A 23,607-nucleotide genomic window follows, 5' to 3' on the forward strand; every position below is an offset into this window, starting at 1 on the left:
GCCTTACATTCCGCTGCTGAGAGACCGCTGCAGCACAGCCCGCCTGCCCAGGATTATGCTTGTATCCAGCTTGCATTCTCACCACAGCCATGGTGGTTTCCTGGAATAGCGGCAGTGGCGATCCCAGCTGAAGACTGACCAAGCCGTCATAAGGCCTTGAGTCTTTCTTCTGGGTGTGGTGATCTTTCAGTGTCCCACTTATGGTGACCACCCTCCTTCAGGTCATTACAGACACTGATGCCTATTCACAAACTGCATTCTGTAGTATGTGTGGTAGCACTACAGTGATAGTACTCACATTCTACAAAATGCTATTTCTACTGTACGCTTCCTACACTATGAGACCTCCACTTCTGCCTCTATGATCTTTTCTATGAGAAGATCTCCGACAGCGTGGCAGAGATCTCTGAACATGTAAGTGCATGATTTAGTTGTAAATGTGTGAGGGACAAGAAGGAATGGATGGAAAAAGGGGAATATCTGCTCCTTAATGGGAGGGGTTTAGGAAAAAGTAAAGAGCAATTTGGCATATACATGCTAATACAAATACACACCCACAAAAGAGTAAGACCATAGCCACCCACAAACTTCACTTCTAAACTTACTATATCACAAAAGGCCACAAAACAGAATTAAATGTATTCCAGCCCACCCTTGGAGTAAGCATCACAAATGGCTAGTCACTGGTACTGCAACACACCCCCATAGAAACAAATTCGGACTGTGACTTAAAATAACTACCCATGGGAAATTATGTCAAAATAATTACATTATTTCAACTATTCAATTAAAAAAAATATTTAGTGTTAAAAAATATACAAACTGGATACTGGAATATTTTATTATTTACAATTTACCTTATATAAAAGAACTATTTTATTTATTTTTAAACTTGTTTCAAAATTGAAAAATAATTTACATTAGTTAAACATATTTATTATTTAATTTCTAAATATCTATTACAAAGAAAAAAGCTACTTAAGGATAGTATTTTTTTTTATTTTGGAAAAAAATAATATTTATAAAATAAAGAATGTGGGGGCATGTCTATGCCGGCAACCAAGGTGGCTGCAAGGCACTGAAGGTCCAGCCTCCGGCTTCCTCCTGTTGTGGATTTTGTCCCCCATCATGCCATCCGCAGCCATCGTAGGAGTGGCGACCCCCACAAAGACGGTGCTGCACTGCCTGCAATGTAAATTTGCATGATTGGAATGAAGGAAGAGGTGGTGTGCTGCTCTGCGTGGTGGGTAACCCCACCCGAGCCTCAGAGGCCCCGTGGTGACAGGGAACGGGGGTGAGCCTGAGACCTGTGGCTGACACTCGGTCCCATATACCATTGACAGGGGCGGTGGGTGAGATTTTAAAGTGGTGGGGCGCAAACGAATTAGCATACAGCACCGTAGTGAGCGAGCGAAGCGAGCGAGCCCGAACCCCAAAAGGGGGGTTTTGGGGGGATACCCCCCCCCCAAGAAAATTTTGAAAAAAAAGAAGAAAAATCGTGCATTTTCAAGCAAATTTGAGAAAGCAGGAAGGTTAATAAAGCAATTGTGAAAGTGCAGTTATTACATTAATAGATGGCATAACATAGGTAGCTGCTTATTCAGTATTACCAGAGAGCTTCATACATTCTGTCCTATTATGCTCAGGTGCTGAATTCAGACTATAAGACTCGTGGAAATCTCAGCTCTAAGAGTAAAATACGTTTGACACAAGGCCGCCAAATCCCTTAAGATGTCCATGAACCAAGCAACCATTCCCATTGTAAACCGTTGCTTAAGAGGAGTGTGGGCAGTCCCTAGATAAGACACCCCAGGTACCTGAACATTTGAGATATGTTGAGTGACCGAGGTGGCCTCCACTGCTCTCGCTATCTCAGCGCATCACCTTTACACCCAAATGAGCCGTCTCCAACTACACGCACAGTAGATCACATGCATGCGAACTTTGAACTGTCATGGACAAGGGTATTTCTCAGCACTCAGTGCGTCCCAGGCACGGCTGCCCCACCACTCGGAGGCCCATCCAGCTCACTCGCTGCTCTCCATGAAAATTATGATTGTAACCGCTGCTCTGCATCAGGGCTGCCCAACTTAACACGCAGCTGCATAGAACGAACCTCAGTGGACTTGATCAACATGTTCATGGGTTATTCTGAAAAATCACGCTGAAACGTCCCTCCTGAAACCACTTTGGACACCCTTGCCTAGAACTCTAATCTCATCCTACTACTCGGTAGCGGCTTCCTATAAAGAATACATATAAAAAAATAAACAGTACACACCCGTAAGACTACACTCTCTCTCCTGGGCCCAAATGTACTAAGGTTTTGCGTAGGCGTTCTTTGAAGAAAAGCAGTGCAAACGGGCGCTGTCGTCGACTATATGCTTTAAAACCCTGTGGGCGCTCGTGCAAAACTATGCAAATGTGGGCCGTAGTGTTAACTCTTGGAGCTGCTGCAAGCCAACATATGCCAACCTCTTTACCATTCCAGGAATGCAGAAAGTTGCATGCGTATGGGAAGCGCGAGGAACGTTTTCATCTACAGCATTGCCCCTAAAATGTTTTTACCGACTCGTCTTTAACATACATGGAATAATATTGCTATCTATGGAGCACGCACGCTAGTTTTGAAAGACAATTTACTTCTTTAAAAAAAATCCGGAGATTACAGCGTAGAGCGGAGGGAATGTAAGCAGCATTAAGGTGAGTGCTTGAAATGGAAACCTAACAGTTGCGGCTCGTGGGGTGTCGCGGGGGGGGGAGTGTATCGCGGAGGTGGGGGGGGAGTTTTGAAATAAAATTAAAAAATCCTACCTGAGCAGGTCGGTCCGCTGCCTCGGGTGACGGGTCCGTTGGCGCAATGGCGCCTACACTCGGGAACAGCCACGCACACATCACTGACTGCTTGCAAGTGGGCGTGCAAAACCCTCTCAGCCAATCCTGGCGCTGCTGGCAGCGCCAGGATTGGCTGGGGGCACGTTTTACACTCCGCCCGCCTGCCCATTAGGAGACTGAGGTTTGAGCCTTTGCTCAACCCTCGCTCTCCTAATGGGCATGCGCCAGAACTGCAAACACAAGTGCGCATGACTGGGCACGGTGCGAAAATTCGTCCTCCGTCCCCACTCATGCGCACTTGTGCATTGTGCTGCTCCATGCCCCTGGTGATGGTCTGACTGCATGTCAGTCAACATGACGCCGGACCGCCCACGGGTGGTCTGACGTCATGCTGACTGACATATTTGTCAGTTGTTCTCAGCCGCGGGTCCAAGCTCTTGCTGCGCATTCACGACGATTTTTCAGAGCTTCTCACACACTGTACTTATATCCACAAGCATGCGAGAGCCATGCTAACGTTATCACCGGGAACCCAAAGGACTTTTGTAAATTGTGTTTGATAGGTGTGTTTTGCTAGGTTCCTGAGTAAATGAGATGTATTGCACTAAACATGATTGAAAGTCTGCTGTTCTCAGCCGCGGGTCCAAGCAGGGCTGGCTGGTGGGGCTACGCCCCTACACCCCAATGGACGCACCGCGGCTGACTATTGACTGTCCCTTACTTGCTGATGCTGGGCCTGCGCACCTGTACCTTCATTTGGCGCCATCGGCGGCTATATTGGGCCGAGGCCGTGACACCTTGAAGCAGGGCTCGGACTTACCTGTGATGACCCCTTCAGATTGTAGGATTCCCGTGAGCACCGACCATCCTCACTTGTTCGGAGAAGCGGTCTTTTTGGTCTGGCTCCTTCTCGCTGGCGCTGCTCGGGGCCTTGTCGGCTGCCGGCCAGGGTACTGGCCTACATTGCAGCCTATATTGGTGGCTGTCTCTGCCCGCCCCACCAGCTGGGTACGGAGAAGTGGACCTGCCCACCGGCGCCTAAAGCAGCATTCCTGGACCGCCGTAGTCCCAGCCCCAACTGCCCTCTGTCTCCTAGCGGGTGCACGGCCAGTATGCCTTTATCCCACCTCTCAGTTGTTGCCTGTGATCTCGCCTTGTCCACCTGGGATCCTGCTGACCTGTTGCCTGTTGCTGTGTGCTGCCTCTTTCCTCGACTGCGTGGGACCCTTCAGACATTTCTTGCTCGGCAGCAGGTTTTCTTTTGCCTGTGACCTGGTGAGTTGTGCTGCTGTGCCCCTCCATTAACGGCCCCTGCTCGCCTTCGCAGTGCTGTGCCTCTTTGCCCTGACCTAAGACCTGCTGCAAGGTACCTGTGTGGGACTTTCTGACCGCTCTAGAGTCGGGGCCGGGGACGGATGCCGCAGCACACATACATGCTGTAGAGGAGGATACCTATTTCTTACATATTTCCCACAGCCGGATGTGTTCTGGACCATCGACTGGGCCCTGGGGTGGCTCCAGTGCTTGCACTGCCATTGGCATTTCATCCTGGTGGCATGTCGCTCTTTTTTGGGTCTCTACACTCACACTTCTGGGGTCTTTCTCCATGGTGGTACATCACTTGTACCCCCTATCACCCCTATTAACTGATACGACCAGGGCTACTGCGGCCTGGCCTCCCCTCCTTACAGCCCGCCATCTGGAACCTTATCCCTGGTCAGTACATAACATGGAGCGCGGAGACCTGCACCAGAAGAAACTGATGTCTGAGCGGGAGAAAAACTTTGACAAGCAGGAGTCCGCAGAGGACATGACTGACAACGCAAATGGTCTACCCATCCCCAACCAGCTGAGCACCACCAAAGCCCTTCTGGTGGAGATTCGGACCAGGTTCTGAGTCATGGACGGCCACTTCAACGCCCTCACCAGCAGGCATACTATGGGGGTGCACCTAGACCACCACCAGACCCCATCTAGGAGGAGCATCCCTGTACGCTGGAGGACAGTGCGGTGAAAGCGGCAAAGAGACTTGCCAAGCTAGAACGTCTTCTTAAAACCGTTGCCATAAAGAATGAAGACTTTGAAGCCAGACCACAACGACACAGACCACAACTATTTACATATAGCAGGGGTGTTAGCGTACACAGCCATGGGCAGGATCGACCATTTTGTGGAGCACTTCTTGACAGAACTGTTCAGCTGAGACCAATTCACTCGCTCCTAACTTTATGGTGGAACGTGCCCACAGTACACTTGCCCCAATGCTCACCCCCAATCCCCCCCCCCCGGGGTTTGCCATGTCCTATAATTGCCTGTTTACTACATTTCAGGGACTGAGGCACAGTGCTTCGGCTGGCCCTCGAGCAGGGCCAGGTGCATTACCAGGGCTCTAAGTTGTCCTTTTTTCCAGACTTTGTGCTGATGGTGCAGGAGGTTGCCTCACATTCACTGAAGCCAAAACTTCACTCAGGAAGCCGGGCCTGTGATATGGTATGCTTTTCCCTGCCTACTTGTGCATGGATGTTGATGACACAGCGAAAGTCTTTGGTAACCCCGCTGAGGTACTGGCCTTCTGCAAACAATACACCGCCTTACTGCCACGACACCGCTGATCGCTCTCATCCAGATTGACATGCCACGGGCAGCTTGCATTTGTTTCCACCAGACTGACCTGCATCTAGTGCTAGCTTGCCTATCTTTTCTCTGCTCCTATCAGAAACCAGATGCAAGGCAGTAATTGTTTTAGTACCGTTTCGTATGTCCTTGCCTATTGTATCTTATTCCTGCTGCATACAGGGATCAGAGGCCGTAGCGTTGCAAACCCTCAGTGGTGTATCCCAAATTTTCACTTATTCTTGTTCTAGTTGTTATTATGTTGTTTGACCTTATGGGGCATCACTGACCATATTGGGGCCTGGTATGGGTGGGGCTTGGTATGTGGGGTAAATTCTCGTTGTGGAGTATGTCGTTTTGTTTTGCCATGTAGAAGACCTTGCTACATTGGCTGTATGCTGCCTATCCTTTCATTACCACTTTACACAATCATGGCCATAACATTGTCGACCCTAGGGTTAAGAACCCATGTCTCACTTGGAATATCCCCGCATTAACAAACCCATAAGGATAAGCAAGTTCTACAGTATCTTACGCGACATGGAGTGCGGAGAGCATCCCTGCAGGAGACTGTTCTCCCACCCAGCGCTGTGCACACTTATGCTTCGTCCTGGGGCCCACAGAGATATGTTTCCACTCATAGCAGGCATTCCAGTGGGGTTTGCATTTTAATTCATCGCTCTGTCTCCTTTAGTCTTAGGGTCAGTTGAACAGATGAGGCTGGTAGATATGTGGCTGTCACAGGCCTCTTGGCAGGGCAAAGTGTGCTGCTCTTAATCTATGCACAAAACGTGGACTCTCCAGATTTCTTTGTGGGGCTCCAGACCTTGCTGGGGCATGCAGTTGCTGACCATGTTATCTTGGGGGGTGAGGTTAATCTTTTTTGTGTCCCCCTCTAGATTCTTCAGCTATTTCGCCAACAGTGTACTGAACGAAATCTGCCATACACACGCCCTGCCCGACATCTGGCATATTCAGCACACCGGTACCCTGGCATACATGGTCTACTCAGTACCGCATAACACATGGTCCTGCATCAATTATTGGCTGCTTTCGGTGACTGTGGTGCCCTGGTTCCCATGCATGCTCTTGGATCATGCCCCGGTCCGTGTTGTGCTGGCAGTGCCCTATGGCGATGTGGTTGAGCATGCTTGGCAATTCCCCTGCAATAAACTTCACGAAGACATTTTCCACGAGGAACTGCGCCCCACTCACTATAGTTGAATACTTCAAGAACATTGGGTCATTAAGAACGCAGGCCATTCTTTGGGAAGCATTTAAGGCTCATATTAGGCCGATATGTATCTCCAAACATGCCGTCATACTACGTGATATCTGTAATTGACTCCATCGAGTCAAGGCTGAGCTGCGCAATATCAATGACGCAGACACACAGCAGTGAGGCACACCGCAGCTCCTGCAGTTTGTGACACTCTTGGAGGAATTCCGTGATTTGGCAGAGCGCAAAGTGGCCCACATGAGAAATATGCCGAAGTCTGGCCAAATGGCGTGGTCAAGAGACCTAGCTGCACGCTGGTGCAGCTTCTAGGTCCACAAAGAGGTAGTGGCAACATCCCTGAGCTACTGCTCGAGGATGGATCATGCACTGCTGATAACAGCCTGTTTCTTGCAGAGCTAATTCGCTAATACACTAGTCTTTATGCCTCGCAGTACTCTGGAGAGGGTAGAGGTATGGCCAACTACCTGTTGGAGGTTGCAATGGTCAGACTTACCGCCCCGCAGCAGCAGTTCCTCAGTGAGTCAATCACTGCTGACGAGGTCATCAAAGTTATTAATCCCTGGATGGCTCCAAGGCCCCCTGCCTGGATGGGCTGATGGGGTGTTTTATAAAGCATACAAGCACCTCCTCGCACCCCACTTTCAAGCCATGTTTGATGAGTCATTGGAGGTTGGCATCCTACCCCCATCACTACACAAAGCTGTAATTGTCCTCCTCTTCAAGCCTGGCAATGACCCCCTACACGCTCAATCTTACAGGCCTCTTTCACTGTTGAACTTTGATAATAAGATTTTGGCTAAGATACTTGCAACCCTCCTGCGCACTTAGTTTTCGGTCCCTAATAGAGTCTCCCCTCCCGTTCCGGCTGCTATGGCACTTCTTGATGCGGAGGAGGCCTTCGACTCCCCTGAATGGCATTTTTTGCTCGCTACGTTGCGGAAAGTGGGCCTTCCAGATAGATTCACTTCCCTTATCATGCTTCTTTACTCTCACCGTGTGGATCACATTCAGGCCAGTGGTTCAATTGCCACACTATTTCTGATTACAAGGGAGACACAGGGCTCTTCTCTATCATCCCTATTATTCATATTAGCTATGGACCTCTTGGTTGAGCAACTGCAAGAGAGGCTCCTCCACCAAGGCCTATAGTTCACGACTGACCCCTTGCTATTTTCTTTATATGCCAATGACATCTTACTGTTTGTGCGACACCCCACGGAAAATGTGGCCCCTCGTGTCTGCAAGATCATAAGATTTGATTGGTACTCTGGACTCCAAATAAACTGGGGAAAGTCTGAGCTATTTCTACTTATTGCAGCTACAGGAAACAGTTAAATATATTGGCATCCATGTACATCGCAACAAGGAACAGGTACTGCATCTTAACTGCGGTCAGGCAATCGAACGCCTAATGACAGATTGAGGGTTGGATTAGTCTGCCCCTGTCCATGGCGGGCCACTTCGCCATTGTCAAAATGGTGGTCCTCCCTCGTTTTTTGTACCTATTTTTTGAATATCCCTGCCACTCTCACAAACACATTTTTGCAATGCTGAAGAGCTTGTTGTTTAAGTTGATCTGGGCTGGCCACAAGTGGTGTGGGACTATGAGCACAGTGGGTTTGGTGTTTCCCATTTCCAGCTCTACTCCCTGGCGGCCCAGTGTCACTTGGCGTACCACTTGTATACAGAGATACAGGAATCGCCTTTGGCAGACCGAAGCGCAACCAGGCAAGAGAAATCCCGCAGCATGTGCTCCTCCCAAACAGGCTTCCTGTGGACATCCAGACGCTCTCCACTACCTGCTGGGAGTGGAACAAGCTCCTCAGACTGCTAGGGGAGAGCCTCTGGTACTCTCCTGCCCTGCCTCTTACGGATAATCCATGGCTGCTCCCTACATTGGAAGCCCTTGTCAAAAGCACACTAATGCGGCACGCACTATGCACTCTTGGGGATCTGTTCCTGGACGGACATGTTCTCTCACATGATGGTAGCATGCATTTTGCTTAGGCTACCCCTATGGACCACTTTGTTCTGTGGCTCTTACATAGCTCACTGCACACTCAGCTCTCTACTTATCCTCAAGCCCCTGCTGAGTTCGTTCCTCTCACCACATTGATAGAACACACAGATGGCGGATACTTAGTTTCTGCACTCTATTGTGTCAGCTTGACCCTACTCCCTGTAAGAGATGGCCGTCTCAGAGACCTGTGGGACTGTGAGTAACAACGTCCTCTGCCAGATAAAATATGGTAGTTTTGCTGCCTACAAACCAAATTGATTTCCCCCAACCACAGACATAAATTGATTCACTTTAAATTCCTCAGATGCACCTACACCACACCTAGTTTTTTGGCTAATCTGGATCCCTCCAGGTTCTCACACTGTCCTAGGTGCTGCGATATTGATGCCTCACTTTGCCTACATGACCTGGGCGTGTACTCACATAGGTGAGTTTTGAGTTGCTGTCTTTGCCCAACTCTCCCCAATGGTGGAGTTTACTGTGACATCCATTCCACTTCTTCTTGGGCTATGTGCATGATGTTCCTAAGGTGGCCTGTAGGTTTTCCGCGATGGCTCTTCTGCTGGCCAAACGCAAGATTGCTCTACATTGGGGCAGTTGGCGCACACCGATAGTTGATGAATGGCTTTGAAGCCTCACCTTTTGCAACGTTACTGATTTGATTTGGTTATTTAGAGAGCGCAACTTTCAGTCCGAAAGGAGCATCCTGGTGCTATGCGGGAGAGGGAAAAGGAGGACAGGCCCCTCACTTATATGAGAGATGAGCAGAAGGTATCTAAGGATCCAAAGATCCAAGTCTACAAGAACTTTCTGACTGGTTCTAACGCCTAGCTGCCATGGCTCGCACCCCTGACATAGGTGCACAGGCCTTTGTTGTCTGTTGAGCACTCACATTCTCCCACCATGCTTGTGGGGAGCAATACCTCTTTTCTTACCTGTTGTTTTTTCCTTGTGGTATGGGATGCTCAAATGTGCAGTATATGTTGCAATGATGAAAACATTATTGGGCAGGTCTTTTCCCTATTCTCAATTTTTTTTTAGTACATATTTCTTTCTCACTCCGTGGGCTGCTATGTATGTCATAATTGTATTAAAAATGATAAATAAAGCTTAAAAAAAAAACACAAATTATGAGTTAATGTCCTGTAACATTGTATTTTATTTGGTTATAAATAATTGTTTTAATTATTTTATGTTTGTAGTTTCCATAAAATTAAATTTTAGGGGGTGTCAGGGGCTTACTATGCACATATTTATGTTTACCATGTTTTACTTGGTTTCCTCTTATGGGGATACAGAAACGCAAATTATCCTGAGGAATAATGTGTATGTATATGATCTTGACAGCAAAAACCCAATAAAATCCTTTGTGAAGAAATTTTTTTTTAAATCTTTTTTCAATTAAACTTTAATAGTTTTCGCTATTCTTTCCATAGGAATATATCTGCCCAGGTGGCAAATAGCTCCACCTATGTATGGAAAGTTACTAGTAGGAGCTCTAAACTTGTATTAGACGTCTCCACTCCTTGATTTCAGAGGATGCAGACACTCAAGTCTACACTTAAGTGAAAGTCTGCAGTCGGAAGTTATGTCAAAATCTACTCCCCTTTTGAATCATTTTACACACCGTAGAGTGAAGGTAAATGGCACCATTTGAATCTGTTTGAGTTTTCATTTTAGAAAATTAACCTCTGTCACCAAATTTGCACCATCATCGAAAGTAAACTGTACAATTCTTACCTGCTTCTGCTTTTGTGCTGCAAATTAAAAAGACAATGTTGGATTGAATTAATATTTGAATTGATGTTGTGTTTGAACAAAAATTCCATCGGTGCAACATGTTTACATAATGCATGTTTTCTTCTGCTATTGGACAGTGCGACCTCTGCTTGATGACGACACCGAAGTGTTTCGAGTGAACTGTTAATTTTATTTATTGAAGAATGAACATTTTTATCCAAGAAAAGAAATATACTTTGAGAGTAGGCATTCATCAACTTGTGGGAAATGAACATACATAGAGTGTGCTAAAAACAACTGCAGAAAGCTTTTCAGAAGTGGCAGAAAACCCATTCTAATTTTTAAGTGACATCTCCACATGCAAAACTGCGGAAACCTGGCCTTTGTCAATCAGGATTGCATTTTTCCTACAGTTTTCCACTATTACATGAATAAATGTGACTTTTTATTGAAATCGTTTTTGTAATCAGGTCACTCACAATACTCTTTTCCCCTGTTAGAACATTCTTGCTACTTTTGACACTTTCTGAAATACTTAGAAATAAATCCAGACAATAGGAACACCGTCGGAGTTGGTAGGAAAAGGTGGGTAAGTTGAAGGCACAAAAAAGTAGATAATAAATATGGAACATCATCCTACTACATAATGATGCCTCTAGAGTTTGTCTTTTAGAATAGATATTATGCCAGTCTGCATTTTTTAAAAGGACACTCTGCCAAATATAAGCTGCTGGGATCATGGTTTGAAGTATTTCAATAAGTAAGCTCAACCCGTAAGACATTTTCCACCCGTTAAGGTAAGTACACCTTAGCGTCTGTACTCACATTACACAAGGCCTTTTTCCTTTGGCCTTAGACTACTTTTGGTCCTGAAGAAAGCCTGTTCATCACTCTATTAAGGCTGAAACATGTAGACCATCTAGATCAATTTTGTCTTGCAAATATCCGCATTGATTTTTTAACCTTGTCCAAGGACACCAGTATGAAAACATTTCTCTCCAGGCTTGGAGGGGGGTCCTCGAGACAATTTTAACTTTTCTATTTTTCTACTCTTGTCACTGAAATACCCGCTCTGCTGTAATCAGGCGTTGAAGCACACCTTGTATGCACTCGGCACCCTATGTGGAAACCCGATGAGGAAGCATGCCACCAACTAGGTTGGCGGGTGAGGGTTCTTTTAAAAACTAAATTGATTTTCCCTGTACATTTGCCTGTTGATGCAGTTACACTTAATTTTCTTTCAGTGCCCGTCCTCATTGTTGTTTTGTAATTTTCTAAAACTGTACATCAATTTTAAGCACAAATTAAATTGTAGACCATTGCTAATGGAGCACGTGAGTCTGGGAGAACCATTTTTTTTGACAAAGGACATCTAACATAAAGCTTGATCCATGTCAGATTTGTGAGCTGCTACCCACTGACTGTCTCAACAAGCCTATTTATGTTAATTTTATTTTATTTATGTTTCCTTTATGTTTAGTCTGTAATTCTAGCAGGGATGCTAAACACTGCTGGTGTACACCTTTACTTAATTTGGAAATTCAAAAAGATGACTATAAGAGACTCTAGCAGAGTGATGGTTATGCGTTATAAACAGTATTAAATAAATACATCTATGAAACACAGCTGCATTGGGCAATGATGTGCAATGGGAATCCATAAATATTTTATTTCGCTGTATATGCCAAAAGGATATGGCATTAGAGCCAGTTAACCAATGTTTTAGATGTTAACTTGCTACTGTCTCTTTTATGAAGTTTTTTTAAAAACATTTTTATTTTGTAGAAAAAAATGACATTTAAGTTTATGTGTTGAGCGACAAACATCTTGTTCCTCCCTTCACTATGGATTTTAAACACATTGTGGAGTTATTTCTGAATCAAGACGTTTTGAAATGCTCAATTCATGACAATATATTAACAGCTTCACTGCCACCGATATGGTAAAGCACTCTATGAAACTAGTGATTAATAATAGCAAATGTATCTTTCAAGTAAATTGCTAGTTTTTGCACTTTTTGAAAAAGTAAAATGCGAGTAGATGTTTTTCTTAGAGCACAAACTTGGTGAAAGGGGGCGTCTTATTATAGTCTTATAGCCCGCCGTAGCAGGCTATACCGGCTATTAAAGGCCCGCTCCAGCGTTAAAGGCCCGAGCCGAAGGCGAGGGATTTTTAACAAGGGAGCGGGATTTTAATGGCTGGTATACCCCAGCTAAGTAGGGTTATAAGGCTATTAGAACATTCTGCCACTAGAGGGCAGAATGTTCTAACAAATTAAACAAAGGCTTTAGGGAGCGGGAGAGGATTGAAATCCCCACAGGCTCCCTGAAGCCTTTGTTCACAGACATAGTTGTGAACAAAGAAGCATTGGTATGTTGGAGCCCCGGGCTTATACCAGCCATTATAAGCCCGGAGCTACTCCATTGTTTTCAATGGAGCTTCCAACATTCCAATGTTCTAAGAACATATATGTCCTTTCTGTGATGCATTTGTTACTTATGACATATATGCTTCCTGTGGCAGACTGCCTTTGTGTATGGGAAGCTGATGAAGATGGCACTGATTGGGAAAATACTCTCCCGACTGCTTGTTGATGAGAGTGTTGTGACATCACAAAGGATCTACCCTCTGTGTGCTACAATCAGACATTATACAGTCATTAGTCATTTTTAAGAGAGGCACTAGAGAGATACCTGCAATTACTGTATCCTAGCACTAGTGAGTCCCTGGAGAGAATACTCCATAGGCAATTAGAGGAATGGGGATAGGGGGCTGACTCTTTGTCATTGAATCAGATACGCTTTCTGTGGGGCGAGTCAATAATTCATGGTGTATCAGCAATAACCCTATTGGCTAGAAAGGAAAACCCACTCTCCTGCCAATTTGTGGACTATTTGAGCAACTTTGACACTGACATTTGTGATATCAAAATGGGTAAAATTGATTGTATTGAACACCCATTGGCCTTTTGCAGAGTTTGGCTCAAAGATTAATGATCGAGTCTTTGATTGTGCTTCCATTTTGTATAATCCGTCTGTAAACCTGCAATGATTTACAAGTAAACCTAAAGTCCTACCAAGCCGTTTCACAAGAAGAGCAGAAAATCACGCTATTGCACTGAAGTCCTCATTCGCTGAAGGCTCAAAAGCATAAATGATCATTCATGTTGACACTGGGTGAACACACTTCCAACTAACCCTGCATTACTACCCGGTTTCTATGATTGTATTGTAGAATAATTAAATATAGCTAAATTGTTGATGGATTCAGTTCTGTTCATAAACTTTATTCGGCTAAATATCGATACAGCCATACAAGTGCATAAATAAAACACATACAAATGCATAGATACAGGCAATAAAATTCCCCAGCCACATCATCCAAATCTCCAAATTGTTTAGTACACAACACATAGTAGAGTATACAGCCCCTGTCCTATTTCAACGGTATAGCAAATAAAAAGTACAATCTGAAATCTCCTCAAATTCATATATACATTTATTATAAAATATTCTATGCAACAATCATTACATTAGACAAATCTAAAAGGTCAGATAGGTCTAAAAAACAATAAAAATACATAGCGCTCAATTCCCTAGCTGTTGCGATATGCTTTCCTTAGTTTAATGCCATTCAATATAAAAAGGGCAGCATTGTAACACACAAAGAGGTCACCTAATATCACCAGGTATTTCATTGCAGCTTTGTGAGATCTGATATTCTGGGCAACAAACATGGGTTTCAAATAGAGGTACCTGAAATCCTGATACAGTTTGCAGAAGAATAGAAAGGGCAGTGTGCTTTATTTGGTTTGGCCTTCACAGAGGCAGGGAGTCATATTGGAGGGGCAAGACCTTGTGTGAGTGAAGGCAACTAAATGATGCACAATACCACATCGCAGCCTTGCCAGTTCAAAACGGTGCTGCATATTAGTTACTTATAATAGGTCGTTGTTGGCCTCTCTTCCTTGTCCAGGGACTTATAGAAGATTACTGACGATTTTTTCTCATCATCTAGTTCACGTTTATCCAACCTAGTTTGGAAAAATATATCTTCAATCCTATTCTTGGTTAGTGATGTAATCTGGTTAGGGTCAGATCAGATTGACAAATTGAGCAATTTACCAAGAAGAATATAGGATAGCCAAGGCATACTTAAAGCCTTATACAAGGCTAGACAGTCTAGGATAATAGTACGACTGAAGCTAGCTTCTTCCTCTGCCCAGAGTGATACCCATAGTAACAGAGTTCTCACCAAAAGGTGGTCTTCTAAAAACTGCAGGCCAACCTCTTTATGAACAATAGTATTTTGTCCACAAGGTTGCAGACATAAAAGCCATTTTAAAAATGTGTTTTCCTCTATTTGCAGAGCAAAGCCATTACCATGGCTCCAAAGGCCTGCCCCTAAAGGTAGTAGTAGTTACACCCTTGGCTTTATATATAGCTACCATTTTCTTAATGGGTTGGCTACCCAGTTTAGAGGTGAACTTAAATATCCCCTGGGAGACCCTACTCATTTTGGCTCTAGTATTCAATACATGCTATGTCCATGAGCCATTGCCTGCAAATAGAATCCCCAACTAGTAAAAAGAATTTACGGAGACTATTGGGTTGTTGTCAGTAAAGAAGGTTCTGCACAGTTTCCTCATTTGGCCACATGCCATGGTGAATGTTTTAGTTTTGTTGCCCAAATACATTCATCAGTCTCTGCGGGCCCACCGGTGCTCTAGCTAGAAAGTACTGCATCATCTGCGTAAAGCAGCGCTGGTATTGCGTGTCTCCCAGCCTTAGGGACATCGGACTGCAGTGACTGTAAATGGCGGTCCACCTCATTATTGCTGGATTCAGATAATACAATGCTTATTAAATTAGTTTGAGATTCTTTTGAACACTTTGTTATATTTTTAATGTGTCTATTTTGCATTGGTTTATTATGGTGTGTCAATGATTTGTGCTGATTTGATTTATTTAAATTGCCAGTAAACCTTTAACAACTACAAAGAACATAGAGGTTGAGATTGGAATGACAAGCAGAGATTAAGAGTAACAAGCACTTACAGTGGTCCATGGCTTGGGAGGTTGTGGTCTGATGTCACCAAAGAAAAAACAAGGGTCTGTGAAGGAAAAAAACGTACTTTAGAGAAAATAAAATAAGGAACAGGAAACGTAATCTTTGAACTGTGGCGATCTATTAATCAGTAATAACATAACCCTAGATGCAGCACAGGGGCTGTGTGCTTATTTGTAGCCCTAATAACTGACAGGAGCTCTGAACACACACTCTCACTGCCGCAAAGAATTATGCATCTGGTAAGATTTAAATGATGTCAACCTAGTTACATTTGATTATTTTTACAGCAGAAAACAGGATAGTGAAATGTCTCTTTGCTGTTTAATGCTTAGGTAGCATGTAATGCCGAAGTATAATTATTGATTTTTGAATAAATGTGCAGAAGAAATTCAGTTTAGTGGCTAAATTATAGGCTCAGAAATCAGAAAACCTGAATTATATTCCAGCAAATGATCCTAATCGGATCGTGTGAACCTGGACGGTCACTGTATCTCACATCTTGTCTTCCTTTGTCTCGGCACAAGCGCCTAACTACTTTTACTAGGCACCATACAACCGATGTGCGTTGAGGATGTCACTAGGACCCACTCAGAAACCATCTACCCACTACATGGGGTCAAAGGTAAGAAGAGAATGTCCTTACGGGACAAAGGATATGGACACTCTTGAGCATGGAGAAGTTAGCTGATGAGATGGAAAATAGGGAAAGACAATTTTGGAAATTGTGGGGACCAGTACTTTGGTTTTTGTCAAAGGGCTGCAGTGGTAGAGTACGTCGGAGGAGATGACAAGCCCTTATTGATAGAGGACAAGATGCAACAACAGTGGACCGAGCACTCCAGACTCTAGTGACCATGTGTAAATATTAGATTAAAGCAATGACAATATTTTTATAATTAATTACTGTGGCAGCAATCCGACTGCATCTATTTTCAAAAGTACATAATTACAAATATGCCAATACAAATAATAAAAATTTATTAAGGGCCTTAAAGGTTTAATTTCACAGCAGAGTGTTGTGCCAGCAGTTGCATTCTTCTTTTTCCTTCTGTTGCTACGAATTTCTTTTCATAAAACACTTGGAGTTGTCTCGTTCCTCCAGCGACATACATTTTCTTATAGGCTCAAAGTTCTAACTTCAAAAATCAACTTCAAAAATTCGGTTTGCACAGATAAATATATCTAAAACGTGCTAACGAGTGCTATTGACGCCTAAATGATGCATGTACCTATATATGTGCAATTAAATCAAGCCATTGAAACGCGCAGCCTGCTTGAGACACGCCCCCACATCAGAGAGTTTCCACCGACACAAACCACATTCCCAGAGCTCATCTCTTACCTGAATGGATGGTCAGTCAAGGATCTGAAAGCGTTGCAGAGAGTTCGGTATTTATATACAGCGCTGACTGTGGCTGTGCACCCCTTGGGCAAGACCCCGCCCTATCAAAGGCAGTTTGAGTCAATTAATGCAGTCAGGTGTTGCCAGATATAAACGGTTAAATTAATGCAATAGAGAATAATTGTGATTATTTTTAATTACAATAATTATTATCATTTTTCTGGATCTGGGGTTGGACCATGCACAGAGAGCAGATCCTATTGGAGGAGCTCCCTCCACCCATGCAATAAACCAGAGGAAGGCATCACCAGTTGCAGACTTTCAAGGTCGTGACCCTCCTTGTCTGTGTCAGTGCTCCTTTATTGAAAAATGCTGTGTTAATCGTCAGTGCTCTCCACAGTATTATTAAGTCAGAAAATGAATGCCACTCCCTCGGTGGTATTTTTAAGAAAGATCTGAGCAATTGTTAAAAGAGCAGAATGAAGCATCTAATCGCTGTCTCATTCTCTTTCTGTATTTAGTCCTCTACAGATTCCTGTTCATTGACTCCAAATATTGTTTGTGACTGAATGAAACGCCCATTACAGACAATAACACGTATATAGAACTATACAAGACTGGCAGTAGTAAATTACAGCGATTTTTTTAATCGACGGATTTTCGGGATTTTCTCAATGACATGAAATAGACGAGAGCAAAGGTCGAGTTGTCGAAGATGTCACTCAGAACCCCAAGGTAAAAAACATCTTCGTAATCCACTTTTTACCCATCTATAATTTTAGGTTTTGTATGGCCTCCAAACTCATCAGCCCCTGATTTCAACTACTACGTAGGGGCAGATGATTAGTAGGGGAGCTGTACATAACATGGCTGCTCCTCCCTGCCCTAGATTTTTTTTTTAAATACATGGTGGCAGATTTACGTTTCCTGGCGCATCCCTCCAAATCAGCAGGGATGCGCCAGGAAACTTGCGACACGCATCTCAATCCTTGCGCCACCACGGATGCGCTGCATTTACAATGCGGTGCATCATGGCACAGGGAAATGCAGATGCGTGTCACATCTGCTGCCGTAAGGTTGGCGCAGTGCTGGAGTTGTGCCGCGGGCGCGACGCAACTCCAGCACTGTGCCAACCCTGCCTATGTCTAACATGGTGCGTCAAGCCTTACGCCTGCTTGAAGCAGGCGCAAGGTTTTGACGCAGGGGGGTCGGAAAAGTGACTGAGTGAAATCTTGTAGATTTCACTCAGACACTTTTCCGAGGCGTTCCTGCGCCGGAACTCCCCCCCTGCGCCAAAACGCCCACATGAAACCTGACGCAGGTTTCATGTGGCGCAGGGCTTTACAACGTGACGCATCTCCCTAGATGCGTCACGTTGTAAATACCCCGCAGCATGGCGCTGGCTTTACGCCGCCGCTGCGTCACAGAAGTGACGCAACGGCGGCGCAAAAGTGGCGTACGGGGCTTGTAAATCTGCCCCATGGTCTCCAGCCACCCACCCTCAACGCTCTCTCTCACTTTCCATCTATCTTCTCCAGTAGGGGTGCTCCCTGCTTTCTACCGCTGCTCTGATAGGTTCTTGAAGAGTCCAGCCAGAGCAGCCTGGACTTCTGTTATAACGCAGCAACAATGGTTAACAAGTTCTGTTTACCCACCGTTGCTACATTATAGCTGTGAGTTACTGGGTTTAGAATCCATTCATTCCTGCTAATGAATGCATACCAACAAATGTATGCATTTTTTTGCGGTTTGGACTACAATTACTTGATCAAAACATCCTCAACACAAGTAACCTTGGAAGATACCGTTGATGCAGCAAGACGTGAGGTGGTACCCTAAATGCCAGAAACCGGTCCTAGGAAGCTTGTTTCCGGTCCAGGGAAGACATGGCTTGGCAGTTCGGGCTGGACTGTTCCCATGAGGCACGGGGTCAGACTGATTTGCATATGGCCATGTTTGAACTGGGGTGGCAGAGTGGGCTAAAGAACGGTGATGGATCAAACCCAGATCTGTTGACTGGGTGTGAGTGTTTGATTGGTTCTGATGCTCCGTCCATCACCACCCCCTTTTGTACCGCTTGGTACCCCAGGACTAGGCAATGAAAAGCTGCCATGCCTTCACACAATAACAAAGCACCCTCACGTGTGTGCGAGTTCTATGTGATTTAGATTGAAATGAAACTTGATGAAACCAATTCTTACAACAAACTGCTTTCGGCAAATGTTTCACCTTCTATAGCATTCACCAGGTTTACAAAATCAATCTTGTATTTTTCTCCTCAGCTTCTTTCTTTTTTTTCAGCCCATCTTCAATCATCCTCTTGTTTTGTTCCACCTGTTCCCCCACTCCTTGCATTAATCCTTCAGGCTCACGCCAGTCCCCGACCCATCCTCCAATCGGTCTCTCTGCCTGTGATTTTTGTTCTTTTCACAGCGGGTTCCTCTGTGCACCTCAATGAATTCCATTGACGTTTTATGATATAGTATGCTCTCCCTCAACTCCCAGCCGTCTACCCACCCAGCTGTTAACCTACCTTACTACATCTGCAATGCCAGTGTGGCTATGGCTCCTGGTCCACCTGTTTTTTATTCATGCCTATTTGTGCCTGCCAGATTCCTACTACCATGTCCCCTCCCTTTTTTCCTTTTAGTACGTACCCTGTCTCAGTTTTCCCTTTCATCTTCTATTTGGAAAAAAAGAAGCATTTATTCTTACAATTTCTAATACTTTAGGAACTGCAAGTTTTTTTGTTTTTTTTATACACGGGTCCTTTGATTTTAACTGAGGTTCAGTATAAAGTTTCCACAAAAATGATTAGGCTAGTGTGGAAATGCTATTTTGTCTTCATGATAACTCACTTTAACAGCTTTTTCAGTAGTCTGGCTTTGTCAGGTTGCTGCTTTCCACTTGGGAGATTAATCATAATGAGGTAGCGCTGTCAGTCGCAGAGGACAAAGCATTCATAAGAGTCCAAGCCTCCATCTTGAAAAACTAAATACAAACATTACTTCATAAGTGTGCATAATTTTGATTAATATTATCTGAATGAACTCTAAGCAAGCACACAACCAAAGAAATGCTTTGTATTGAAGTCACTGGGACTTTTTTGAAGAGTTTTTATAGAAATTTTAACTAACTTATAATAAAAAGCAGGGAAACAAAATTCAAATGCTTCAAAGATGTATCAGTAAGTGGATCTGCAGCTAGGAAATAGAAGGTTGCTAAAGTTGTACACTATCACAATTAATTACCCACATCAGTCCAAAGCATATGATTGCACTAATCAGTGATGATTACCTGAGGAGTACCTGAACCACCACTTTTCATTCCACGTACCCACCAGACAACTCCGCTTTGCCGAACTGGCCCTCACCACCGTTCCACAATACCAGGATCAGGGGAAGATCCTTCTCATATCTTGCTGCCAAAACCTGCAACACCTTGCCTCTCCACCTCAGACTATCCCCGTCGTGAACCCAATTTAGGAAGGATCTCAAGACATGGCTCTTCGACTGAACCTCAGCGCCCACCAGGACCTGCAGCCCATCCCGCCTGCCCAGCGACTTGAGACCCTAGCGGATGAGTATTTGCGCTTAACAAATACTGATTGATGACCATATATACTATGCAAGAAAAAGAAAAACAGGAGCAAACCCGTTATCCCAGTTGAGACCGGGTATATGTGATAACGAAAACAATATCTCAACAGGGGAATTATGTAAAAGGACCATTAAACACAAGATTTAATCAAAACGACCAAAGAGGGACAAGGGAGACCAAAAGGAAATGAAAATTGTTATTTGTAATTAAATACACAGCAGGTATGTACAATTTACAGTAACCATAACAATCATATGTGCACTGATAGTGAAGTGAAAAAGTGAATGGCGCAGTGACGTAAGTGTTAAAACAACAACGTAGTGCGGCAAAGAACTATTCAGATCATAAGGGTCAAACGAAAATATTCGTACACATTTAACAATTACAGGAAAATTTATTTAAATCAAAAATGGCCCTTCAAAGAGCCGCGATTGACGTTGTCAGGTCGACGACGTTTCAACCTCCTTACGTTGAGGTCATCATCAGGACTATGGTTACGAGGGTTTTAAAAATACCTCTGTGTAAAGAAAAAGACGGAAAGGAGTTTATTGTGAAGCCCAAGAATACCAACTACAAGTAAAGGAAAGGATTGGAGTAGGACATGAAAAGGAGAAATACCTGTAAAGAAGGTTGCTTAAATCACAGTGTCGTAGCTGGATACAAATTGGTATTAGGTCCTATGAAATTGAAAAAAGGGGGGAAAGGAGCAATTAAAGGAATAAAGGCGGTTGGTGACTCCTAGATTAGATCAAAATAAAACGAGCTTACCAACGGTAGGGATGAAAAAATGATGTATAAAGCATCAAGGCATCCAGGAGTATTAAGGATTGTTAAGAGTGACAATTTCTAAAAAGGAAGAAAGAGAACCGAGTAAGGATAGTGTAGGGGCTAATTGCTAATTAAGTAAGCCACCAGTAATGAGAGCAACGCTTACCGGCGGTATGGGCAAGGTCTTTAGGTCAAGGTTAGTCAAGCAGTCGGCAGTAATAACGTGGAGCAGGGTTTTTTTCACGCAATCTATAAAGGCATTAAGGAATGATATTGAGTAGGGCAATTACAAAAAGGATAAGTAAATTACGCACAGAAGGCAAGTACACATGTAAATTATGAAACAAGTGACTTACTCAGGATGCAGTGCGTCTAATTCACAACGGGATCAGTCCGGGAGAAACTATGCATCATAAAAACAGAGAAAAAGTGCATTGTGGTCAGTGTTACAAAAAAGGAGCGAAAGGGGCGGAATAATTCAGTGTGTCTGTAGACAGTCCAAATAGATTAAAGGACAAAAGCCCTCACCCACCCTGAGGTGTCATGCTTCATTATAGGTGTTTAAATAATTGAGTGGCATCAGAGGAAAGAGATTGGTAAAAAATACCTCCTGGTGGACCTACTGTATTGTATTTTTGTCCTCAATGGGTAGTGGTTAAAAAAATGTTGTATAGTTCAATCCAATATAAACCATCAAGATGGTTCCGCCTATAGAAAACCCTTGCCACAAGTGTAGAGGCATTCATTAGGACCAGAGATTCCATTCTGCAAGAAAACAGATTAAGGAAAAAAAGAATAATATGGATACTTACAACGAATGGCGCCTCATTCACTGGCAGCTGGACCTGTAGCAATAAGGAAATAAAAGGCACACACAAAAGGACAAAAACTAACTGGTGCACAAACAAAAGTGGCGAATATCTGAGTATGGTGGTTGCATTCACACAGTGCCATGCAGCACATGTGAATAGTGGACCTGCATTCAAACATGGCACCATCCTTGTAACTGGCAGCAAACAAAGACAATGGGGGATACTCCCATTTCACATTGGGTCTGAGCCTCAACTCAGCTCTTATAGTCAGGCCATGACAACAACAGTAGTTATTAAGAATTTAAAGTGAACAAAAACTTTACCCTTTAGTAGAACAAAACTGCTGCGTATCCTTGGAATAGGTCCCAGGTCTACAAGGATTTGATTCCTAACCCACGGGGGCAGGGATTTACTTTAATGTGCCATCACTGAGTAAGGAATTCTAGGTTACTGTAGCCCCAAACAACACATTGAACATTACTGCAGGCACAGTGTCAGTGCTTTGTGGGTTACTAACAGTCCCTCAAGTGGTTCAGGGAAGCAGTAGTAATTCAGACCCAATTTCGTTATTAGAATAGCACATTCAGGCATTGCACTATGAAAACATACTATGAGCCTGATTCACAAAGGCAAACTTAGATGTTTGGTCTAAACTTAGACCAAACATCTAAATTAATGCTTTGGAAGTTCATAAAGGGCGTTTACAGGTGCTATCTTTATATCCGCACTCGGGCCACAGATCCACCTCGAGTGCAGACGTAAAGATACTACTTGTAAATCCCCTTTGTGAGCTTCTAAAGTCACAAACATAGACATTTGGTCTAAGTTTACCTTTATGAATTGGCTCCATTATATTTAAAGTATTTATTTTAATTGTTTCTTGCTGTTCCTTAGTACATGAATATTAACCACACACAGTATAATTAAAACAGCATTTATGCATGCTGCAAGCAGTGAGAATAACATGAACAGTTCTAAAATGCTTAGAATTCTCCTAGCAGCCTACCACCCTGTTATTTCTATGCACTACACTATAAGAGCATGAAATAGCTAGTTTGTCTCTAGAGTTTCTTGGGCCCCAGTGCATTTGCATTCCTATTCCCCCCAGATCAGCTGTGACTATCAGACTTCAGCCGGGAGAGAGTGTTCCCTCTGAAGGAAAACACACAATCAGCTGGGCTCAGCTCCTCTCATCACTGGATCAGCTCCTGGCAGAAAGTGGATTCTCAGCAGTATGGCAAGACCTCCCATGGCACCCTGGTGCGAAGGGCTCTCAAACTTAGTGGTCAATTTATTGAGTTTATATATGATTGACCACTGACCTTTAGCCTCCATTGCAAATTTTAGTGGGACTTTCCAAAGTCCGAGAAGTAACTGGTCTAAACCAGCAAGATGAAGATACTTCAACTCGGACCAAGGGCCCGATTAATAAAAGTAATCTTTTGTGGATCGAGCCGTACATGTTTATCTCATATGTCTACTGTCCAACCTTGAAACGTATGTATTGCTTAGTTCGTGTAAGACTTGTGTCACCTGATGTCATTACAAACTATTGTTAAAATGAAAT

At 43.9% G+C, this 23,607-nt stretch overlaps 1 protein-coding gene across 1 annotated transcript in view; it reads right to left on the bottom strand.

The window, feature by feature from the left end:
* LOC146799328 (uncharacterized) overlaps window positions 1-16,933 on the bottom strand; it is a 41,003-nt gene extending 24,070 nt beyond the window's left edge. Inside the window, exons 1-3 of the mRNA XM_085626892.1 lie at window positions 16,861-16,933; window positions 15,506-15,561; window positions 10,449-10,465 (exon numbers count right to left, since the gene is read on the bottom strand). Of these exons, the coding sequence (XP_085483018.1) occupies window positions 10,449-10,465; window positions 15,506-15,515 (27 nt within the window). The 5' untranslated portion in view covers window positions 15,516-15,561; window positions 16,861-16,933. The remainder of the gene's footprint in view (window positions 1-10,448; window positions 10,466-15,505; window positions 15,562-16,860) is intronic.
* Between the last annotated feature and the right edge of the window lie 6,674 nt (window positions 16,934-23,607).

The sequence above is a fragment of the Triturus cristatus genome, chromosome 9 (assembly GCF_964204655.1).
Source record: "Triturus cristatus chromosome 9, aTriCri1.1, whole genome shotgun sequence".
Classification (NCBI taxonomy): Eukaryota; Metazoa; Chordata; class Amphibia; order Caudata; family Salamandridae; genus Triturus; species Triturus cristatus.